This window comes from Musca domestica, unplaced genomic scaffold (assembly GCF_030504385.1).
Source record: "Musca domestica strain aabys unplaced genomic scaffold, Musca_domestica.polishedcontigs.V.1.1 9, whole genome shotgun sequence".
Taxonomy (NCBI): domain Eukaryota; kingdom Metazoa; phylum Arthropoda; class Insecta; order Diptera; family Muscidae; genus Musca; species Musca domestica.
In genome coordinates, this window is record NW_026712435.1 from 17,310,525 (window position 1) to 17,333,442 (window position 22,918).

The 22,918-nt window shown below is 37.9% G+C and overlaps 1 protein-coding gene across 9 annotated transcripts in view; it reads right to left on the minus strand.

Annotated features, from left to right (window-relative positions):
- Positions 1-846: 846 nt before the first annotated feature.
- LOC101899735 (ensconsin) overlaps positions 847-22,918 on the minus strand; it is a 57,404-nt gene continuing 35,332 nt past the window's right edge. For 3 of the 9 annotated variants that reach the window (XM_005178834.4, XM_011292337.3, XM_011292335.3), the window contains 8 exons: positions 22,177-22,716; positions 18,331-18,504; positions 18,092-18,267; positions 8,914-9,690; positions 8,610-8,852; positions 5,868-6,481; positions 5,644-5,795; positions 847-2,665 (listed from right to left, as the gene is read on the minus strand). In XM_005178834.4, the coding sequence (XP_005178891.1) occupies positions 2,649-2,665; positions 5,644-5,795; positions 5,868-6,481; positions 8,610-8,852; positions 8,914-9,690; positions 18,092-18,267; positions 18,331-18,504; positions 22,177-22,716 (2,693 nt within the window). In that variant the 3' untranslated portion in view covers positions 847-2,648. The remainder of the gene's footprint in view (positions 2,666-5,643; positions 5,796-5,867; positions 6,482-8,609; positions 8,853-8,913; positions 9,691-18,091; positions 18,268-18,330; positions 18,505-22,176; positions 22,717-22,918) is intronic. The other 6 variants (XM_005178838.4, XM_005178837.4, XM_005178836.4 and 3 more) reach the window with 3 other exon arrangements.

Consider the following 22,918-nt stretch of genomic DNA (forward strand, 5'->3'; position numbering starts at 1 on the left):
TGACGTTGTATAAGAAAACATTAAAAACTACTTATATTTGAAAAAAAAAACATTAAAATTTTTTGACATCAATGCTCCCGAGCGTTGATGCATCTTCCTGTATTCTTCTACCATGGACAAATTTCGTAAATTTCCGAAATTATAAGCATTTTAATTTTACCGACTTTTGTCGTTAATTCAAAAAATGAGTTACAGAATTCCACTACTGATTTGTGTGTGTAATAGCAAACGGGTTTTGATGTTGCTGTATGCTATAGAAGAGGTGTTGTGAACTACTTAAAAATACAACAAGGGTATGCCAAAAACTAAAAGATGTTCCGAAAAGAGTGGAATCTTGGCGATTTTGAAGGATTTTTTCTCCCATTCAAAAACGATGAAAATATGCTCACTCCTATTCGAGCGACATCGAAAAACTGAGTTTGCTTTCACAGGTGCACTTCCGCTTGAATTTGAGCAAATTTCCCCCTCTGTACAAATTCGAACGAGTTTTTCAGAGGTTTGCTTTTAACTTCCTTAGAATTTTTCGTTTATCCAAATTATTTCTCTTATTGTGCTGTTGTTCAGTTCAAATTGTACTATTCAGAAAGTCTTTGAACTCGAGTAAAAAATCACGGATTCGAGAGGCTGCCCTTGGCAAACATTTAATTGTTAAATCTTTAATCCCAAACGTAAATTTGGACCTCCTCCACGTATTCTTTTTTTTTTTTTTTTGTAAAAACCATTTGATTCAGTTTTTTTCTTTTTCTCCGTTTTTCTCATATAGTTTTTATTGGTTGAATTTCTGAAAACTAACGAAAAAAGAAGAAAATAAAAAAAAAAAATAATGAAAAATCAAACAAAATCTCATTTTGTTGTTGTTGTTTTAAATATTATTGATAATACAAAAAATAAACTTTAAATATACGAAGTAATATTTTATAATTAACATTAACTACACATAAAATACAAATAAAAGTTTTTGTTTCCTTTCTTATTTCCTTTTTCTTAATTTCTTGCAGAAGCTTGACTCTCCGACATAAGGATTTTTAAACTACAATCAGACCTTTTACAATCATTACTTTTTAGTTTTTTTTTTGTTTTTTAATATATCATTTAGTTTAGGTTTCATATTTATTTAGTTTTATTACACAGGCGGATGTTTATATTGATATATAGCTTTTGTTGTTATTTGTTTAATGTTTTTTTGTTTGTTTTAATATAAATTAGTTAAACCTATAATGCTACCATAATGTTTTTGTAATATTAAAAAAATAATATTTAAATACAAAATATATCGAATAATTGTTGCACAATTTCATTAGTAAATGAATCTAAACCAGAACACAAAAATTACAAGAAGTGAACAGAATTTATTGATTTGTTGTTGTTGTTGTTTATGGAGGGAAACGAAGGAAAAAGGCAGAATATCTAAAAAATATGTCTTTAACCAAATCACGGATGACACGGAACTGCCAAATGGTTCACATACATTCAAAGTTATCTTCATTAGATTGTTATTGATTTTTGAGTATGTAAACAGGAGTTTCACATTACACGCAAGAACATACAACGTTGAACGAATGTTAAATAGACAAACCAATTTGTATTTTTTAAACGCTCAAAGGGACTTTTACACATATTTCATTTTATAAAATATTCTGCCCTTTTTTACAAAAAAGAAAAAGAAAACATACATATTCTGGTTATTTTCAAGTGGATGGTTTTTGCAAGTTGTCATTGCTCAATTTTTGATAAGTATTTAGCTTGATATTTCTTGTATTTTTATATAATTTAAATTATATAGTGTTTATAGTTTCTGTATCATATTCATAGATATTGCTAGGCATGGAGGTGAAAAATCTAAGTGTTTCTTGAAAACAGAAATAAATTTGCTCTAATTACTAGGCACACTGTTTTTTGTAAACAACAAAAAGTTTATTATTTCAATGTTTATGAAATTGAAAATATGTAATTTTCCAACGCTGTTGTTGCGGATAAATTCCAAAAATGTGTTTCTTTTCTCATAGAGCAATGCTGGCCTTTAAAAAAGGGAGAAAAAAAAAATAGGATTCTTTAAAAGAAGCAATTTTTGTTTTTAAATAAATCTTTAAATAATTATCTACAAACTAAGCTAGACTTTTTCTCGAATTTGTTGCTTGATTTTGCTTTTTCTTTTTTCAATATATGGTTTGATATTTGTTTTGCCAAAAGCGTTTTTTTTTATGTATATGTGTTGTGTATATAGAGTTCTAGTAACCATAATTTGTCGCGTATCTTTTTCGTTAAATATAATATTTTGTATGTATTGTTAGTTATGTTTTTTTTTTTTTTTTTTTCAGAGAGTGTGTATGTGGTTTGCTTAAATTATTTTTTGTGGTTGTTGTAGTAAGTTTTCTCGTTAGGGGGGTTTCTAGAGCTGGAAAGTTATTAACAAACACTTCCTCCCTTGAACCAGTTGTGGCTTGGCTTTCATTCTGGCTTTTATTTCGCAATACACAGAGACAGCATCATTCATTATCATCATCATCTTGGTTGTTATTTAAAGAACGAACCCATTAGCTTTGCGATCCATTCAATATATTTGATTTATATATATGTACTTATGTAACGATATATATGTAGACCTACACATCCAGTAATCTCGGTTCTTTGTTTCCGTAACCATAAACTCACAGCAATGAAATATCTGAAAAAAATTAAAAAGATATATATTAGTGATCACATGAACTGTTACTTAATAAACATTGCACGCTGACAATGCTTATCAATTTATGTTCACATCTGCATATGTCGGATAAGTTTTCATAATTATAAACCTGTAACTGTAACCTATTAGGTATTGTCTAATTACTAAATATTTTTAAGCAGGCTGGGCTAATATCTGGTCACACAACCCCAACGAAATTTTGCATGTAGGTCAATGTTAATGAGTAGGGATGTGATAAGGCTGGGTTTTTGGAGACTCTGACCAGAAGTGTACTAAAAATACTAGAAAACACTACAGGGTGAGATTAAAAAACTGCAAAAAAGTCAAACGCCATAATTTTTACATTTTTTTTAATTTTATCGAATGAAAGCAAAAAATGTCGGAAATAGCATAAATTTTTAGAATAAGTTTGGATTTGTTCAAATTGGTCACCTTTGCCACAAATTCTAGCCTTCAAATGGCCAAGGAACCCGTCACGTGCTGCCCGAATGTTGCTCTGCGGTATTTTGGCCCATTCCCGGCGAAGCGCTTGCTTTAGGTGATCGACACTTTAGTATTTCCAAAATACTCCAGACACAATAGTCCAACGGATTGGTATCCGGAGATTTTCGTGGCAATTGCGCGCTGGGAATAAAGCGAGTAACCTCACTTTGTAACCATTCTTGGGTGGCGTGGCCCAAGGCCTCCAGAATAATTTCGCGATAATATTCGACATTTATTCTGATGCCACGGTCGATTAATATGAGCAGAGAGCACCCATCGGCTATTATGTTGGTCCACACCATCACCATGCACATTTCCAGCTAACCTCTTTGGCAAGTAAACAGGATCATTTTGTTTGTTTACAAACTGCTAGACAACGAATGTTTTCTCATCGGAGAAAACTAAATTCGGCAGTTCACCACTTTCGGCCAAGCGAAGCAACTCTGTGTGGAAAACATTGTGCTAGGGTTTAACTAAAATGCTCTGTTCGGTAAACTTCAAAAGGAAAGATTTTGAAGACCTTTTGATGCAAAAAGTAATCATTTTTCGATTATTCTTTTCGATAACGGAAAAACTTAAATATAATTAATGCTATCGAACTGTTACAGCTGTAAAGTTAGTACGAAGTTTGAAGTTTTGTTTGGAAAGGTTGCCCAGGAAATAATGAATAAATTGCGAATTTTAAATACTAAAATGAACTGTTGGAACGAATCGAAAATTTTAAGGGGGACTTTTCCCTGATGAAGTAGCACGCATTTGCTAGTATTTTTATATTACCGTAAGACGTACACAGACAAAAATTAATAAGATACAATTGGTACAGGAATGGTGTTTATTTCTTTAAGAATGTACTCAGCAAATAAAAAATATTTACATACGTCAGCAGTCTGACTCAGATCTTTTTATGAAACACCCTTACCCCACCTGAAGTACGACTCGTGTTCCCCAAGCCATTATTAAAATGTATGTAAAAATGTACATTTACATTTGTTTTGCAACGTTTTGGTAGATTGCCAGTCGAAAAATCAAACTGCATGAAGGGGGTCATGTTTTCTAGGACGTAGTACAACTTTGTGCCATAGAAAGAAATTGTGACCCTTGGTGGGTGAGATGCCAGAAGGGGTTCACAGTAGATCTTGTTCTTCTGTTCTTCACAATAGATCTTGTGTTAGCAAAAATGTTTGTATGTGTGAAATTTGAAGAGAGTTGGATGCTTTTTTCGCTTTTTTTTGAGCGTTTCGTTTTTTAAAATCCTGAACCCTATGTGGGGGAAATGGAGCAATCTCTACCATCTTTATAAAAAAAATTGTGTTGATAAACATTTTAAGATGTGATGAATGGAATCAGAAGTTTATTTCGAGCTTTATGAAATTCATGAATATTCAAAATTTTGACCCTTTGTGGGGGAGGTACCAGAAGGAGTGGTCCCATATATCCATTTTCACACCAGACCTTGGGTTAGTAAAAATGTTGTGATGTGTGTAATTTAAAAGAATTTCGGATTTTATGATCGTTTTTGTTATTCAAAATTTTAACCCTTTGTGGGGGAGGGTACCTGAAGGAATGGTCCGATCTCTACCATCTTTATAACGGATCTTGAGTTGATAGAAATATTGAGTTGTGCCAAATCGGAATGGGATTGTAATTTCGTGTTTTATAGCCTTCATGAATAATCAAAATGTTGAGCATTTATGGGGGAGATACCAGAAGGAGTGGACCAATATATTCCATCTTCACACCAGACTTTGGATTGATAAAAATATTGTGATGTGTGTAATTTTAAGAAAATCGAACTCCAAAATTTTAACCTTTTGTGGGGTAGGACTTGATGGCGTGGACCGATATTGTCCATTTTCGCACCTGACCTAGCACTGGCGCTAATATTAGAATAAGCAAAGTTGGAGCAAAATCGGATTATCTTTTCTCTTTATGTGCAGTAACTTATTTTCTTTGAAAATGTTGACATTTTGTCGGGGAGGTCCGCCCAGAAGGAGGGGAGCGATATTGTCCATCTCCGAACTCGATCTAAGTTTGACAATAATATTACAATGTACCAGGTCAGGTTTGGATCAAATCAAATAATCAAATGTCGGCATATTATATTATTAAATTGTAAGAGGTTATTAAGGCAAATATTGCAAAACGTTTCTGTACTCTTTCTATTTTTTTTATTCCTTCATTGTAAAAAGGATTTCAATACCCAATGGATACCCCATATGAGCTCTAACCAGACTCTGGAAAAGAGTTATTAAAGTATTTGTTGCAAACTCTTTCGAATTTAGTTTTTAAGAATTCAAACTTGCACATTTGACTTTGAAGTTATGTACTCAATATGGAGTTCAAATCATAGAGTATTGTAGTTATATTAACTTGCAATTAAATCATATTAGATATGTCGAAATAATGAAATTTAATTAGAAAATGCTTACGAGTGTATGTCATCACTGCATTTTGAATATTTTCACAATATTTACCTTTGTTTTCATGACTATCTGCAGTGACTAGCGTTGTATTTGTTGTTATTAAACTATTATTGTTATTGAAATTAACATTGTCTTGTGGCTCAAGACTAAGATCTATTAACTGATTTGTTGATGGAACAATAGTTTGTAGTAGATCAATTTCACTGTAAAAAATTAAAAAAAAAAATAAAACATTAGAATCATATTTGCCAATTATTTTATAAATTATAACCTACTTCTTGTTATTAATACTTTCTATGTGATGGCCATTGCCATTGGCTACTGACTGAGTAGTGGTTGTTGTATTGGTATCGTTATTATGTTGCTCAGCAAATATTTGCTTGCCAAATGTGGTCTCTTCGGCCACAATTTGAGATTGCAGTTGTTGTTGCTGTTGCAAGTTTTGCTGCATATTTTTAACATTCTCATCGATAATCATGTTGGAAAAGCTGTTGATGAGAGAGTTTTCTTTGTCGATAACGGACTGTTCATACATCGCTTGTGAGTTTTGAGGTTCAGGAATTACTGGTTGTGCTTGTGGCTGTTGTTGTGGTTGCTGCTGCTGTGTTTGGACTTCAGATTGTGATGCTACGGTAGCTGCTGCTGGTGTCGAGGGTGTAATAGATGTGCTGGTATTAGAACCCGATGTTGAACCACTATCATTACTGGTATTGGTGACTTCTGTAGTAGCAGCTGCCACAGTAGTATTTACAGAATCTGATGTAGCAGCATTGGTGACATCATTTGAATTTGGTGTAACTTGAGCTTGTTGTGCAGCTGGTGGTGCGGCAACAGCTGTCTCCGCCGCTACCGCCACTGTCTCTGTTGGTTTGGGAGAGTTGTTATTTTCCTAAAAGGAGAAGTTATTGGAGTTTATTAATTTCGAAATTCTTCATATAACTATGATACAAAAAATTGAAAGCGTAAATAAACCCTACAACACTATGTGTTGGGGTATTATAAGTTTGATTGGGCCAAAATTTATGCAACACCTCGAAATATTGGTCCTCGACATAGGAAACTATCTATGGATCTTCCTATCTCGCCTAGCTGAGCCAATCTAGCTATGTATGTCCGTCCGTCCGTCTGTCCATGTTAATTTGTAATCACGCCACAGGTCGCAACTATGGCCCGAACCTCGAGAAATAGAAAATTAAGGTCGGGATAGGGTCAAAATAGAAGCCTATTGGTTTTGGAGATGATCGTCAAACATTTAGGGATTGAAATGGACCAACAACATAAACATTTCCACCAAATTTTGAATGTGGCTTAGAATTAAACCCCTTTGTTTTTGAAGTTGTACATTTAGGGGTTCAAATGAACCAAAAAAATAAATAAATAACATTTTCCTAATTTTGCAGCCGCTCTACAGGTCATAATTGAAAACCAATCGGCACGTAATTTTGTATGAGAAGAGAATTAAGGACTTTTTGCATGACCACTGGATTATATTTAGCTGTAAAATGGACCAAACTTTTGTGAAAATCAGACGAGGTATGCGTAAATATTGGCCATATGCCCCAGATCAAAAAGCTAATGGTAACATCTGGGCCGGTCTCTATGACATAATTGAAAAAGTGAAATCTTCCAAATTCAACTTTGACATAAGGGGGATTTCAACATATTGTAGTGTTGTAGCGTATCACATGCTTACTTTTTGCAAATTCCATCCCATTTAGCCCAATATTACACGTTTGGTGCACAATAAAAGGCAAATCGTAAGAAGATATATATGGGAGCTATAGCCGATCTGAACCGATCTCGATAAAATTTGAGAAAGGTATTGCTGTGCTGTATTTGATAGATTTCCCCAAATATCATTATTACAGAGTGCATATTACGGCTTCAGAGGACAAAAATATCAAATCGGATAAACAATATATATGGGACCTATAGCTCTATCTGAATTGATTTCGCTCAAATTTGGCATACTTATTTCCAAGTTTGAATTCGTCGTACATGCAAAGTGCCATACTATTTGGGCTGATATTATACGTTTGGTGCACAGCAAAAGGCAAATCGGACGAAAATATATATGGAAGCTATATCTAAATTTTGACCTATTATCTCCAATTTCAACAGGATTCGTCCTTGGGTCAAACAAATGACATGTGCAAAATTTCATCTGGATCAGGCAATAAATGCGACCTGTACTTTGTTTACAAAAAATACATTGACAGACGGATGGACATGCATATATCGACTCAGAATGTGATTCTATGCAGATCAGCAAAAGGAACTCGTTTCCTTTTGCCTGTTAGAAACAAAGGCATAAAGACATAATGTTTGGTACCAAACTGCATAAAGACTTGTCTGTATTTGATATATGGTACCTAATATCATTCTTGTGGAGTGCATATTACGAATCGGATGAAACCTATGTATGGGAGCTATAGCTATATCTAAACCGATTTTCTCCGAATTCGATATACTTGATCTAGACTGAATTCCGTCGGATGTACCCTGACCACCTAGTGGTGTTGGGTATAATTGGGAAAAATACTGCCATACAGATATTATTAAATATAATGCACAGCACCCTAAACAAGGGCCAAGTTGTTGTTGTAGCAGTAGTACATGCAAGTGTTTCGTTCTGCTAATCTGGTTCCAGCCCCAGGTTTAGAAATTCGGCCACTTTAATGGCTAGGTTGTCCTTTTTGTTGTCGGAAAATATTTGTTTATATCCAAATTTTGATTTTCATCAACTTAAAAAGCATTTCGGTAGAATTTTTTTCGATATCAAATGCGGGAATTTGCCCCGATAGCTTGGTAAGAAACAGCTACGCCTCAAACATTACAATTAAGTTTTATACGTTTCGATATCGAATGCGGGAATGTGTCCCCGAAAGCTTGGTAAGAAACAACTAAGTCTTCAAGTTTTCATTTTCATCAATCTAATAATTTCGATATCGTAACATTTGATAGAGCTAAGACCCAATATGTGATTTGAAAATATAACTTTTCCTTGTAATTATTACCTTTGTAGGAGTGGAATTTGGTGTAGTATTGGCGCCACCTCTGCGTGTACGTGACATAATAGCTTCGACACGTTTGCGTCGCTCTTCACGCTCCTTTTCTTCACGCTTAAGACGTTCCTCTGTTTCAAGCTTTAGTCTCTCAGCGTCTTCTTTGGCCTTCTTCTCGGCCGCTTCGCGTTCTTGACGTTGTCGTTCCTCTTCCTCGCGTTTACGCTTTTCTTCTTCTTCGCGTTGTTTTGCTTCCTACAAATTTACAATAAAAATTAATTTTTGTACAATTTTTTTTTTCAAATATTATACATACTTCTATGGCTTGACGCAAACGTTCTTCTTCAGCCTTACGCTGCTCCTCGGCCATACGCATAGCTTCCTCCTCGAATTGTCGCTGGCGCTCCGCTTCTTCCTCTTGTCTTTTGAGTTCAGCCAAACGTTCTGCTTCTAACCGTTGCCTTTCTAGTTCGGCTTGTCTTTCGGCTTCTTCGCGAGCCAAACGACGTCTTTCGGCCAGTGCAGCTTTGGCTTCTTCTTCTGTTGTAATTTTACTTTTAGCCATCATTGAAGCGGTCATGGGGTCGCCACCGTTTTCATTGGCTGGTGCTAATTCACGCACCATTGAACCCTCCTTACTGCCACTGCGAGATTTAGGTTTTGGTGGCACCGCCGATTCCATTTCAGGTTCTTTTTCGGTACCCTCATCAACCTTTTCTTCCTGTGGTGTGTCCACCTGGGAGTTTTGTTTAACCTCATCGTCGCCACCATCAATAAGTTTTTTGGCGTCAGTCTCAACGTTGCCATTTTGATGAGCAACAGTTGTGGATGTGGCGGATTTATTAACGTTTTCAACAGTTTTCACTTGATTAAGTGCTTCCTTCTGTTCCTTGCTCTTTGTGGCTTCTTTTTGTTCTTTGTTCTTAGTAACATCCCTGTTACTGCTGCTGCTGGCTATTGTCTTAACTGGAGGCGTTATGGCCGACTTAGACATAATGTCTTTTGATTTTTCCTTGCTTAATTTGTGCAGACGGTCTGAGCTGGCTGTTTTCGAAAGCGGTTTTGGTGTAGTGGCTTTCGGAGTGAGAGGTTCCTGCAAAGGCATAATTGGTAAAAACGAATTAGTTTCGAAAATGTTTAATGTGTATATTTTTAATTTATATATCTCAAGTCTACTTTCTGTGACAATATTCGACAACTAAAATTAATGGCAATTTGAGCACTTCATTTGAAGAAATGTTTAAAAAGGTTTGTCAAGTGCCTCAAATCTTATCAACTTCCCTCAGTAGCCGAAGCAGTATCTGACACAATCCAACTGATGCAGGAAATTTGAAAAAGATTTTTTTAAAGGAAATTTTAATTATGAATTTCCCCGAACACAACATCTCTTCTGGTTGGATTGACTGACAATATAAGAAATTCTGTCAGTGCTAGTGATTGCTGTGTTTTATTATCACTTGATTTGGAGAAGGCATTTGACAGGATTAATCATGCCAATTTAATTAGTAAGTTACATCGTCTCTTCAATTTTTCGTCCTCGGCTTGTAAGTTAATGTTTTCTTACTTGTTCGGGAGAAAACAGTATGTCTCTGGTAAAAATGTTGTTTCCAATATTCTTCCAGTGAGTAGTGGTGTGCCACAGGGATCTGTTCTTGGCCCTCTATTGTTCGTTATGTATGTTAATGATTTGCTGAGTTGTATTAATGGTAGGAACTGTATGTCGTTTGCATTTGCTGATGACATTCAAATTTTGTTTAAAGGAGAATATGTGTTTATGGATGTGTTGCAGTCGTCAATTGATTTTAATATTAATATGTTGGTAACTTGGTTGTCCTGTAACGGTCTCTCAATAAATACTCAAAAATCTAAAGTTATGTTTTTTGGAACTTGCAAGAGGATTCAATTAGAGTTTCCATTTATAGGACGCCTATAAATGTTGTAAGCTCGATGAAATGTCTTGGTTTGTTTCTTGATTCTGGTTTGGTGTTTGATGTGCATGTGAATTCTTTAGTGTCCAAAGTTAACTTTATTTTAAAGAAGTTGTACTGCTTGGACATAGTTTTGCCTAAGAAGATTAGAATTCAGTTGGTACATGCATTAATAATGCCTCACTTTTTATATTGTATTGAGATTTTTGGGGGTAGCTACGGTTTTGTTTTTCATAAGTTAAAACTATTGTTTCATAGAGTAATGCGATATGTTTTTTGTGTCAAACGTCGTGATCATATATCTCCTTCTGTGAAAGAGTTTCTTGGTTGTTCGTTTGAGTGTTTTGTGAATTTAAGGTCAATGTTGTTCTTCTACAAACATTTTAAATTGAGGACATCTTCTACTCTTTTGGACCTTTTTAAGTTTTCGAGATCTGTAAGGAACCTGCAAATTGTTATACCACGCTTGACTCCTCTGTTGGAAAAATCCTTCTATGTAAGAATTGCTCGCATTTTCAACAATCTGCCACCTAATCTTAAGACATTCAATTCTTCCCTAAAATGTTATAGGCGTAAATTATATGCTCATTTCAATATTGTTTAAAATATATAGTTTTCTTGTGTTAATTTGTTTTTTTCCTTGCATAGTTGATTTATCTAAATCTTCAATGAATTGTGATTTCTGCTAATCTTTTTTTTTTTGTTATTTTTTTAATGTTATTTTTAAGATTAAGGATGTTATGAATAGTTTTGAGTAGTCATGTATAGGAGTTCTTGGAACCATCAATCAATTGTTAATTTTATTCATTTTTTGTTAATTTGTTTTAGTGTTTAATTTTAAGTAATTCTTTTAGGATTAAGGATATTATAATAATTTTAGAGTAGTCATGTATAGAAGTTTTTTGAACCGTCCATGGCCCTGTTGGCTAGGTTTCTGTACTAATTGAAAATAAAAAAAATAAAAAAAAAAAAATTACTCGATATGTACTTGAGCTTGTGTACCGGGAAGGAGGGTCACATACATTTACCCTTTCAACTCGGAAATTTTCTTTTTGTTAGCTTTCAATGCCGGAAGCTACAGAAACATCCTAATTGCCCAGCAAAATTTCCAATGCCAAAGATGTCGTGCAATCATTCAAGTGATATGGATCGGCATCTTTTTCAGGATTGAAATCATTTTTGGATCGTGGAGTTATTACCTGACCTTCAGCATGGCATTTTCACCCAACTTGTGGCATGACATCTTCACCTAACCCTTGGCACAGCCTGACCAAATCTATGGTATGGAATTTTAAACTCAATCTTTGGCTTCACCAGGCAATGCCTTAAAAAGGCGATGACTGCGGGAAAGGTGGTATCAATGAAGACTGTTACAATGAAGCCTGTCATAGAGTAGAGTGAAACAGGGAGTTTGCCAAGGTGGTGTGATATCTCCGGAACTTTTTAACCTCTACCTTTCCGGAATTCCTCGCCCCACTGACGGCATAGATATCGTAACATATGGGGATGATTTTACGATCATGGCGTCGGGCCCAGTGGTCGATGACATATGTGAAAGGTTGAAACCCTATCTCGCGAAGCTTGCCGCATAGTTCCACGCGAGGAATATGAAAACATCCGCCACGAAATCAACGGCCACACTCTTTACCACATGGTCTGCAGAGATGAGAACACAGCTGAATGAGCAGGTCGAGGGAAATTTAATACCGACCACGAACTACCCCAAGTCGTCCGCACAAGCCACACCTATCTGCGACTAGATGAAAAGTAAAAACAAGGTCCTCAAGGCGCTAGCCGGCAGCACTTGTGCGGACAAGGAAACCTTGTTGACCTCGTATAACGCGATAGGTCGGTCTGTGGCTGGCTATGCGGCTCCAGTGTGGTCCGCGAATACTAGTGATACGCAGTAGAAGCACATCCAGACCTGCCAGAATGCCGCCCTGAGAACTGCAACAGGGTGCCTCCTCATGACACCAGCGGACCATCTACATGAGAAGGCGAAAGTCCTTCCCTTACGTCAGCATAATCATATGCTTTCGTTGCAGTACCTCAATTCGTGTTGGGAACGAATTGACAAAAATGTCCGTGGCGTCTGCTCGGCGTATGATACAGGCCCGCACAATACGCTGCACCTTTTTAATTGCACAGCCAAACCTACCCAACTCATTCCAGAAGATCTCTGGCTACAGGCCGTTAAAGTAGCGAAAATTTTAAACCAGATTAGCAGAATAATCAGAATAAAAATACTACTGCTACAACAACAACAAAGAAGCCTTCCGAAAAGGCCTCTGATGTGCATGAGGTACCACCCTCCAAATCAACGAAAGGTGAGGCTGAGCTTAAATCTACCACTAAAAAGAAAAGGAAATCGAAACCTGATCGAATTTGACCCTGCCGAGCCCATCAGCTGATTCATAAATGCAACCCGTTACAACGGGTGAAACTACGGGAGGACAGAGCAGAGTCAAATATGTCTTGTCTGCTGAGTTGCCAATCTCGCTGATCAACATGTCCTACGAAGACCCAGATCCATCACACAGTGCTGTGCCTGACTTGTTAATGGAAATGGGCATCATCATCGTCATAGAATGTGGCACAATGTCACCCGTGAGTCAGTATTCAATTTTATTCTCAACAATAATCTTAGAATATTTCTGAATAGTGTGCACGAATTCTGGACATATCAATAAGTCGGAATATACTAGGCAAAGGTTGTTGTTGTTGTAGCAGCTCATACATATGTGTTCGTTTGGTTTCCATTTTCTGACTCAGTTCAATCCGGTTCTGCCTCTAAGTCCAGTCTCAAAAAGGATGCAACCTGTATGGGTTGAGTCCATAACGAGACTGGAGTTAGGTGAGTAGGCTTGGCTGGGCAGCGAAATAAATGCGGCGTGTCATGTGGGCCTGTGCCACATGCTGGGCAGATGTTCTGCACTTCGCCGTTGATCCGGGCCCAGTAGGAATTTAGGCGGCTGCACCATCCGGATCGTAATTGAGCCAAGACTACTCGGGTTTGTCGGGGCAGCTCTCGTTCTTCAGCTGCGACGGGAGGGGGATGGTCTCCTAGCACAGTATTCACTCTATATCCTTCAATGGCTTCTGAGACCGCATTAGAGTGAATACTATTCAGTCCCGCTTGATAGGCCTGTTGATCTAGAGGCTCTCTCTTATACCTCTGTACCTCTCTCTCTAGATCATGAAGGTCTTTCCTAACGTGCCTGGGCGGAGGTTGCCTATCCACAAGATGGTGATTTGGATGGCTTTGTCTATAACACCCAAGCAGGTATTGCATTGACAGCATTTTGTTATGCTGTCGCACCGGTAAGACCTTCGCCTCCTCATGTAGGTGATCGACGGGTGTCATGAGAAGGCACCCTGTTGCGGTTCTAAGGGCGGCATTCTGGCAGGACTGAACATTTTTCCACTGCGTAGCACTGACGTTAGCGGACCACACTGGAGCCGCATAGTTTACCACAGACCGGCCTATCGCGTTGTAAGAGGTCAACAAGGTCTCCTTATCAGCTCCCCAAGTACTGCCGGCCAGAGACTTGAGGACCTTGTTCCTACTTCTAATCTTGTCGCAGATAGCTGTGGTATGCGCGGACGACTTAAAGAGGCTATCGAATGTGACCCCTAATACCTTGGGGTAGTTGGTGGTCGGAATACTAGCACCATCGACCTGCACATTCAAGGATAGCCCCATCTCCGCAGTCCATGTGGTGAAAAGTGTGGCCGTCGACTTAGTGGCGGATATCTTCATATTCCTCGCAGTGAAAAAGGCGGTAAGATCAACCAGGTAAGCGTTCAACCGATCGCAAATGTCATCAATAATGGGTCCGGACGCCACGAGCGTACAATCATCTGCGTACGTAATAATCTCTATGCCGTCTGGAGGGCGTGGAATTTCAGAAAGGTAGAGGTTAAACAGTTCCGGAGATATCACCCCACCTTGGGGAACTCCCTGTTTAACTCTACGGATGCTCGACTTCTTGTTTCTGAATTCCACATACGACTGGCGTCCACACATGTAGTTTACTATCCAACGTTTCAAACTTGGCCGGAGGGTGGTGCGTTCAATGTCCTCGAACAGTGTGGCGTGATTGACTGTATCAAAGGCTTTTGATAAATCAAGTGCCACCATAACTGTTCTATCGCACGGCCTGTTCTGGTTGAGACCTCTACTGACATGTGTGGAAATGGCGTGTAAAGCTGTTGTTGTGCTATGCAATTTTCGGAATCCGTGTTGATGATCGGCTACTGGGAAACACTCTCTTATGCTGGGGAGGAGTAAAGCCTCAAGCGTCTTTGCTACTGGTGACAAAAGTGATATCGGCCTGTATGAATCACTTTTGCTGGCATCCTTGCCTGGCTTCAGTAGCGGGACCACCCTGCCCATTTTCCAGGCATCGGGAACTACTAGGGTGGCTAACGACAGATTGAGAAGCTTTGTCAGATACTCAACTCCTGGTTCATCCAGTTGCTTCAACATCACCATTGAGATTCCGTCAGGACCAAGCGCTTTGGATGACTTTGCGCTTCTGATGACCTGTGCAACATCTGCCAACGTAAATTGTGGTGGTACCTCCTCGGCTGGAAGGGATCGTACACGGCGTAGTATCCTTCTCTTCGCCCTGTCACTCTCGGGGTGCTCTACAAACTGCCGGTTAAAATAACACGCGCACCTCTTCGGATCTGTCACTTCTACGCCGTTAAATGAGACAGATGTCCGATCGTCCTTTTTTCCAGGGTTCGAAAGCGACTTAACCGTTGCCCACAATTTACTCGTTCCGGTACCGATGTTGCAATGCTTCAGATGTTCTAGCCACTTTTTCCGCTTATGCTCGCCTACTAACCTGTTTACCTCCAGAGTAAGTTCCCTGACTCTGGGGTTATTAGGGTTAGTACGGCGAAGCTCATCTCGCTCGTTTGCTAATCCCGCTGCCTCTGCTGGGAAATTTGGTCTTATTTCAGGTATTCGACCAGCAGGTATATAGCGAGCGGCTGCAGCTTTGATGATGTCCCGGAAACACCTATCTGCTACCTGAACATCAGATGGGTTGGGCAGTTCTCTGAAGCGGCGATTGGTATACTCTCTGAATTCTTGCCAATTAGCTTTCCCGTGGTTAAGGAAAGTGCGGCGTTCAGAGTCGATGAAGTCGGGTGGTCTATTGATGGCGATAATAATGGGGAGGTGGTCTGAGCCTAGAGAAATGACTGATTGCCAAGTTACGTCATTAGTCAGACCTGGGGACACGATGGATATGTCCGGAGAACTGTGGCAGTCTCCCCTTATTCTGGTGGGCGCGTCCTCATTCACTGTGCAAAACGTGGAGCTATCGATTTGCTCAGCCAGCGCCATGCCTCTCTGGTCATTACCTAGGACGGAATGCCATAATTCATGATGGGCATTGAAATCCCCTAGCACCAGACGGTTATTGCCTACCAGTAGTGAACTGATATTGGGCATATAACGTGGGGCACAGCTATTTAACGGCGGAATGTACACGTTGAGCACCTCTACCTCGGCGGTTCCACACTTGACCGCTACCCCCATACATTCCATGTACGGGTCACTAGAGTCAAGCTCAGGCGAGATAGGTCTGTACTGGACAGAGTGGTGCAATAGGAACGCTAATCCTCCACCTCCACCTCTGGAGCGATCCTTCCTCAGTACGTTGTATCCATCACAACTTTGAAGCCTGCAGGTGGTACTCAGCTTCGTCTCCTGGATCGCTGCGACCTTGATGTTCTTCCGACTCATAAAGCTTACAATTTCGTTGATCTTACCTCTGAGACCATCACAATTAAATTGGAGAAATGATGCATTGTCCGGAACTTGAACAGCAATGTGTGGCGTCAGCTGCTGCGTAGATTGCTGTTGAGGAGATTGCGGGGGAGTCTCATATTGCGACGACGATGAGGACGCCGAAGATGAAGACTCACTGGGGTCTACATTGACGCAGCAGGAAGCAATGTAGTCCCTATCGCTATACTCCTGTATCCGGTTTAGGCCGGAACAATTCCGGAAATGCACCCACTCCATGCATCCGTTGCATCTCACCGAAACCGATCTGTGGTGGATGCGATTACGACAAACGGAGCAGAACCATGGTCCGGGGTTGGTCTCGATCCCGGCTCGGACCAAGAGAATACGGAGCAAACATTCCGGGTAATGTTGCTCCCACATCAGAAAAATGGACGAACACGAACATGTATTTGCTGGGTTGGCGGCCCCTGGTCGGAGAAATGTGCCTCCGAGTCAATCCGGTACATAGAACCGGCCGCCGTGGGATTGACTAGGCAAAGGTAATAATGATTACATGTTCACCATTTCGATTTCAATTATATTGACGTTAAAATACCCGATAGGGACGACTGGGCTGGTGGTAAAACTCCTCTGGACGGCCTGACCATTTACACAGACAGTTTCTCTAGATGCATGAAGGAGCCGGTGCTGGCGTATTCTTCCCTAATCCATTGTTTAAACCCCTCATATAAGCTTAATGGCAACTGCAGCGTTTTTCATTCAAGGATTCCTCCAATCAAGAAGCCATCCGAGACGGTAAAAGAACTATGCAATGGCATAACAGGACTAGTGACGATATATATGTCGATAATCAGGCGGCCCTAAAGCTATTGAGTCAAATGCCTTCAAATCGAGATCCACTTTTGACTACAAGGATGGCATTCATTGGAATAAGTGATTGTATTAAGCTTTGTTGAGTGTTGAGGACATAGAACAACATAATTCTAGGTTGAATTCAACCTTGTTTGTAAAGGATCCATTATATTTGGGCATATTGGTGCAAAAAGATGATATGGCAGAAAGTTAATATAAGGAAACTATATCAAACTCGGGACGAGTTCATATTAATCTCAAATATTATTATATTAATCTCAAATGGGTATTTTTTGCGAGGCAAAATAATATCAAATCATTTAGTTGTTTTTTTTTTTCACTTTGCCTCACAATTTTATATGACAGTTGAAAAATTTTGCCCGGATTCTAAACATTAATATGTTTATGAATAGAAGCCACTAAAAAAGCTCCATTTCCACTACATTTTCCCGGGAATTAATGTGGACATAACATTGGCTGAATACCATTTTCAATTTCTTTTAACACAAGTTGTAAAGCATTAACCCTTTATATCCCATTAACATTGTGTGTACAAACTATGCGTGAAAATATAAGTCTTCTAAAGTGAGAAACCTCCAACGAATGTGCCCTCTCACTCTCTATTTCTTATTGTAGAGTATTCTCCTTTAGAACAATGTGGTGTTCTCGTCAAAGATTTCTGCTGATTGTGAAAATTTGCGACAATTACAGAAGGGGCAATCTGCGATCTTTGATCATTGACTTGGTTACTGGTTGAGGGAAGCTGTGAAGCATCATAGAATATGTGACCTTGAATCAATTGAACCTAGTTTGTGACCTTGATTTGAAAGAACCCACACTGGCACTTAAGTTCAGGACAGCATGTGTATGGAAATAAGTTTACGATTGTAGGAGCATGGCATCAATGTTTTTTTTATAAATTTCTTATTTAATTTGTTTTAACTCACCCTCTTGATGGGAGTCTTCTTTTCAGCACTGGATAAACGCGAGGATGATGATGTGACAATTAATGATGTTGACATCATGTTCGTTGATCTTTTCGGAGTGGTTTGTGCTGAAGTCGATGGTGAAAGTGATGAATTCTTAACGGGCGGTTTATTCTCCTTTTTAATTTTATTTATTTCTGCATGCGAAAAAGAAAATATTTTATTTTTTTTACAAAACCATAAAATTCCATATTACTTACCTTCAAGAGAAACGACGGTGCCGGCAATACTGGCTGGACGAGGTTTACGGGCAGCTGGCATTGAACGCCTGTTAATAAATCCAGATGTTGACATTGTAGTGGATGTGGACATGGCACTGCCGGGCCTTGAAGAGCTTGCATGGCCACCGGGAGTAACATTACCAGAACGTGAACCTACATTACGTTGAGCAATATAAAATGTGTGAAATGGTGTTTTTTTGTTAATAAATTTATATTCTCTGAAATATGTTACGAGCTATGCTTAAATATGCATGTCAAGACTTGTAAGAAAAAAAGGTAGACGATTTTTATGAATGATATTAATGAGTACGTAACGGTAGTAGTAGTAGTACAAAAGTAACCAAGTATAAAAAAACCCTTTTACCAAAAAATGTCATCGACAACCAATCACCAGAACTTCAAATGTTTTGTAGACGACAAGGACAGAAAAGGAGATTTAACTGTATGTATGTATGTATTGTACAATAAACTGATGGGTGTATGATTATGGTATTTATGTATGTTAGTGAAATTACAATCCATTATTCGCTTCTTTACAAAATGTACAGTAGGACAGTGATAGTAAGGACACAAATTACATTGGTACGACATTGTATGTACGTAGCATTGAACGATACCAAATACCGACGAAAAAATAAAAGATGAGGGGGAAGAGTAGGAAATTCGAAAAAAGAAAATTACATATTTGATATTCTGTAAACCAAACACCATGTTTTTGTTGTTGTAGTATTGTATTGTTGCGAGTACAGAAGCCATAAGCGTTGCATTACAATGATATTAAGAAGCTTCTGTCGGATACAAATCTATGCATTTTCATATAATATAAAAAAATAGATAATTCATATAAAAAAATAAAAAAATTATAAGTTATATTTTCATGTATGGGAGGAAATATACATCATAAACTGTGAGAAGAAAACAAACGCCAGAATCTTTCAAAACACCTTAAAAAGCGAAAATTAATGTGTGAATTGATTAATGAGACCAGAGTACTGAAAGAAATAGAAAAACATTTGTTTATAGGTAGGTAGGTAGGTAGTTATGTGTGGTAAATGTATATAACGAAAGTCTTAGTGTATTATAATATTGTAGACGAGTGTGAAAATTACAGCTACGTTTACATTAGAAAAAATAAAAGACGGCATAAAAAGTAATTAGGAAATTAATTTGTTTATGAGAATCTTTGGGTAGAAAAATAAATGAATAACTTAATTTTTAAAATCGATTATTTATCTACAAAACACCTGATTTTGAAGGGTCATATTGATTGAACCATCATAAAAAACCTACGAATCTTCTATAATTGATATACATAAAACGGTGATTGTGACCAGCGATAAAAGAAGATGAAGAATAAGAATAAAAACAAGTTAAAATAGTATCAGTCGGTTTTGCCGACAGATGTATACCCCCAGCCTTGAGTTATGATTATTCAAACTGTTGACTCTTTATGGGAGGAAGGTTCCGAAGCAGTTGGCCGATATTGACCAATTCGTATCTGACCTAAGACTGATATAAATATTACAACGTGCCAGATTTAGACTATATCGACTATTTTTTATACTTTAAATGATAAATGTGCAAATTTTTGGAAAATGTGTAATATGCGTGAGGTAACAGATTTAGCGGACCGAAGTATTCCATTTTTATACTTCATCTAATACAGGTAAAAATATTGGTATGTTCAAAATTTTTATGATATCGAACATTTATATCCAATTTTATGTGAAATCATAAATTCCGATAAATTACATATGCATGTCAGATTTCTGGTTAGAGACATATTTAGATAAAGCAAATTATAAAGAATCGCTGACTTGTTTCGCAAGTTATGACAGATAAAAGTATTGAAAGTTGTGACCCTCTTGTGGGTGAGGTACCAGAAGAGGTTCGCAGATATATATCATCTTCACTACAGATTTTGTGTTAGCAAAATGTTTGTATGCGAGAAATTTGAAGAGAGTTGGATGCGTATCTCGCTTTCTTTGGGCGTTTTGTTTTTCAAGGAGGTACCAGAAGAAATGGTGCGATCTGTACCATCTTTATAACAGATCTTGTGTTGATGGAAATATTGAGATGTATCAAGTCTGAATGGAATCGGACGTTATCTATACCAAAACTACCCAAAATGTTGACCCTTTGTGGGGGAGGTACTTGAAGGAGTGGACCGATATTCCATCTACCATACCTTGCGTTAGTAAAAATATTGGATTTGTGTAATTTGAAGAGAACCGGATATTTATTTCGGATTTTTAAATCCCTTTGGTTATTTAAAATTTTGACACTTTTGTGGGGGAGGTACCAGAAGTAATGCTCGGATCTCTGCCATCTTTATAACAGATCTTGTGTTAATGGAAATATTGATATGTGCCAAATCTGAATGGAATCGAATGTTAATTTCGCGTTTTATGAGCTTCATGGATACTTAAAATGTTGACCCTTTGTGTGGGAGGTACCAGGAGGAGTGGACCGATATATTCCATCTTCACACCATTCATTGGGCTAATAAAAATATTGTGATATGTGTAATTTGAAGACAAACGGACTCTCACATCACATTTTATTCGAGTTGTAATTATACAAAATGTTGACCCTTTATGTGGGAGGTACTTGATGGAGTTTACTGATATTGTCTATTTCTGCACCTGACCTAGCACTGATACAAATATTAGAATGTATAAAGTTGGAGCAAAATCGGATTATCTTTTCTCTTTCTGTGCAGTAATTTATTTTCTTTGAAAATGTTGACTTTTTGTGGGGTTGGCACCAGTAGGAGTGGACCGATATTGCCCATCTCCGAACTCGATCTAGGTTTGACAATAATATTACGATGTACCACGTTTGGATGAAATCGGTTGCGCTCTTCGAGACTTATTGTGCGCATCAGCCAGCCAGACGGAAGGACGGACATCGCTAGATCGACTCCAAATGTCCTGAAACGGATTTGGTCCAAAGAGATCTATGGTCTAAAACCGTTATTTCGATGAGGCACGTTTTGGCCGTATCAAATGATATGTACCCTCTCTAGCCATATGACTGAGGGTATAAAAATAAAGGCCATGGCCAAACCTGGAACCACAGTTTAATTTTTTTAGAAGAGATATTCCATTATTGCAGTAAGCGAATTGGTCTGTCAAACATTTTATGGGCGATACACAGACATTTGTACAACACTTCAAAGTTTTTTTTTTGTCAAGTGAATCGAGCTCCATATAAGGATATAAGAATTCACAAATTCGCCAGACTGTGAGATGCGACATAATGTCACTGTTAAATGATTTCACATTAAAAATTAGCTATATTATACATACGACATTACTCCTAACATATAAAGATTCTCATTTACAATACTAATTCCATTGACCGTTTTGAGTTAATTGTATTATTATGTTTTTTTTATTTTTATTAATTATGTTATATCAATGAAGTTAACAGAAAATGAAGTCAACACACATCGGGGTAATGTAAAGATTTCTTGTTGATCTGCAGTTTTGATGTGACAAAAAAGAAAACAGAAAAATATAATGAAATTGAATTTTAGGATAGAATAAATAAAAAACACAATTATGTAAAATAAAAAGAGGCCATTTGGAGGAAAAATAAACAAATTGATTTCTATTTGAGGCACACAAGAAGAGGAGGAAAAAATAACAAAACAAATGTGGTGGTATTGAAATTATGTAAATATTTTTTGGACAGTAGCAGTATTTTGAAATGTGATTTATAGGTGGTATATTTTGAGAGGAGAAAATAATATGCAGTTGTGGTGTAGAAGTAGTAGTAGTAGTAGGTTGTAGGTAGTAGATTGCAAACACGCACACACACCTGGGTTTAAGAGTAAACTAGGAGAGTTCATGAGTAACAATGAGTCTGTATCGAAACGGTAGAGGTTAGTATTAGAGTTCTGGCCTCGTTTAGACGTGTTGGTGGATGCAGATGAAGCTAGTGATGATTGTAGATATTTTTTGGTGGCGGCAGTTTGTAAGCCTAAATTCGAGCGTGGTGTGGTATACGACCAGGCTACATTATCATTACAACAATAGTGGCCCAAGTAAGTCATACTCTTACAGGCATTTCTACTGCCGCTACCCAATGGTAAAAAACTGGTGGAAATGCCCCCACCTAAATTATATTTGGGACGTGGTGCCCCTTCGCCAGCCAAGTGTATCATACTCCGTGACATTTTAGTTCCTGAGCCTCCAGCCGATTTGCGACCCGATCGACGTCCACCGCCCAGCGATTCGGTTTCATCCATCATTTCCATTTGTTCGCGCCGTTCACGTTCCATAATGGCTCGAATGTGTTCACCATTGCGGCGAATTGGTTGAGCCAATTGATCCAAACGATTCATAGAATATGCACGTCCTGATATTGGATGTCGTTGTTGTCGTCGTCATAGCAGCGATTGTGGCATTGTCGTTCATTTATTAGTGGCAGCAGCATTTGTATTTGTTTCAATAAAGCGGCATTGTTAAGTAGAATAGTGGTGATTTAAAATAAAATTGTAAAAAAATTAATGAATAACAACGAAACTGGGTATAGAATTGCTTTGGTTTTTTGTTTTTCC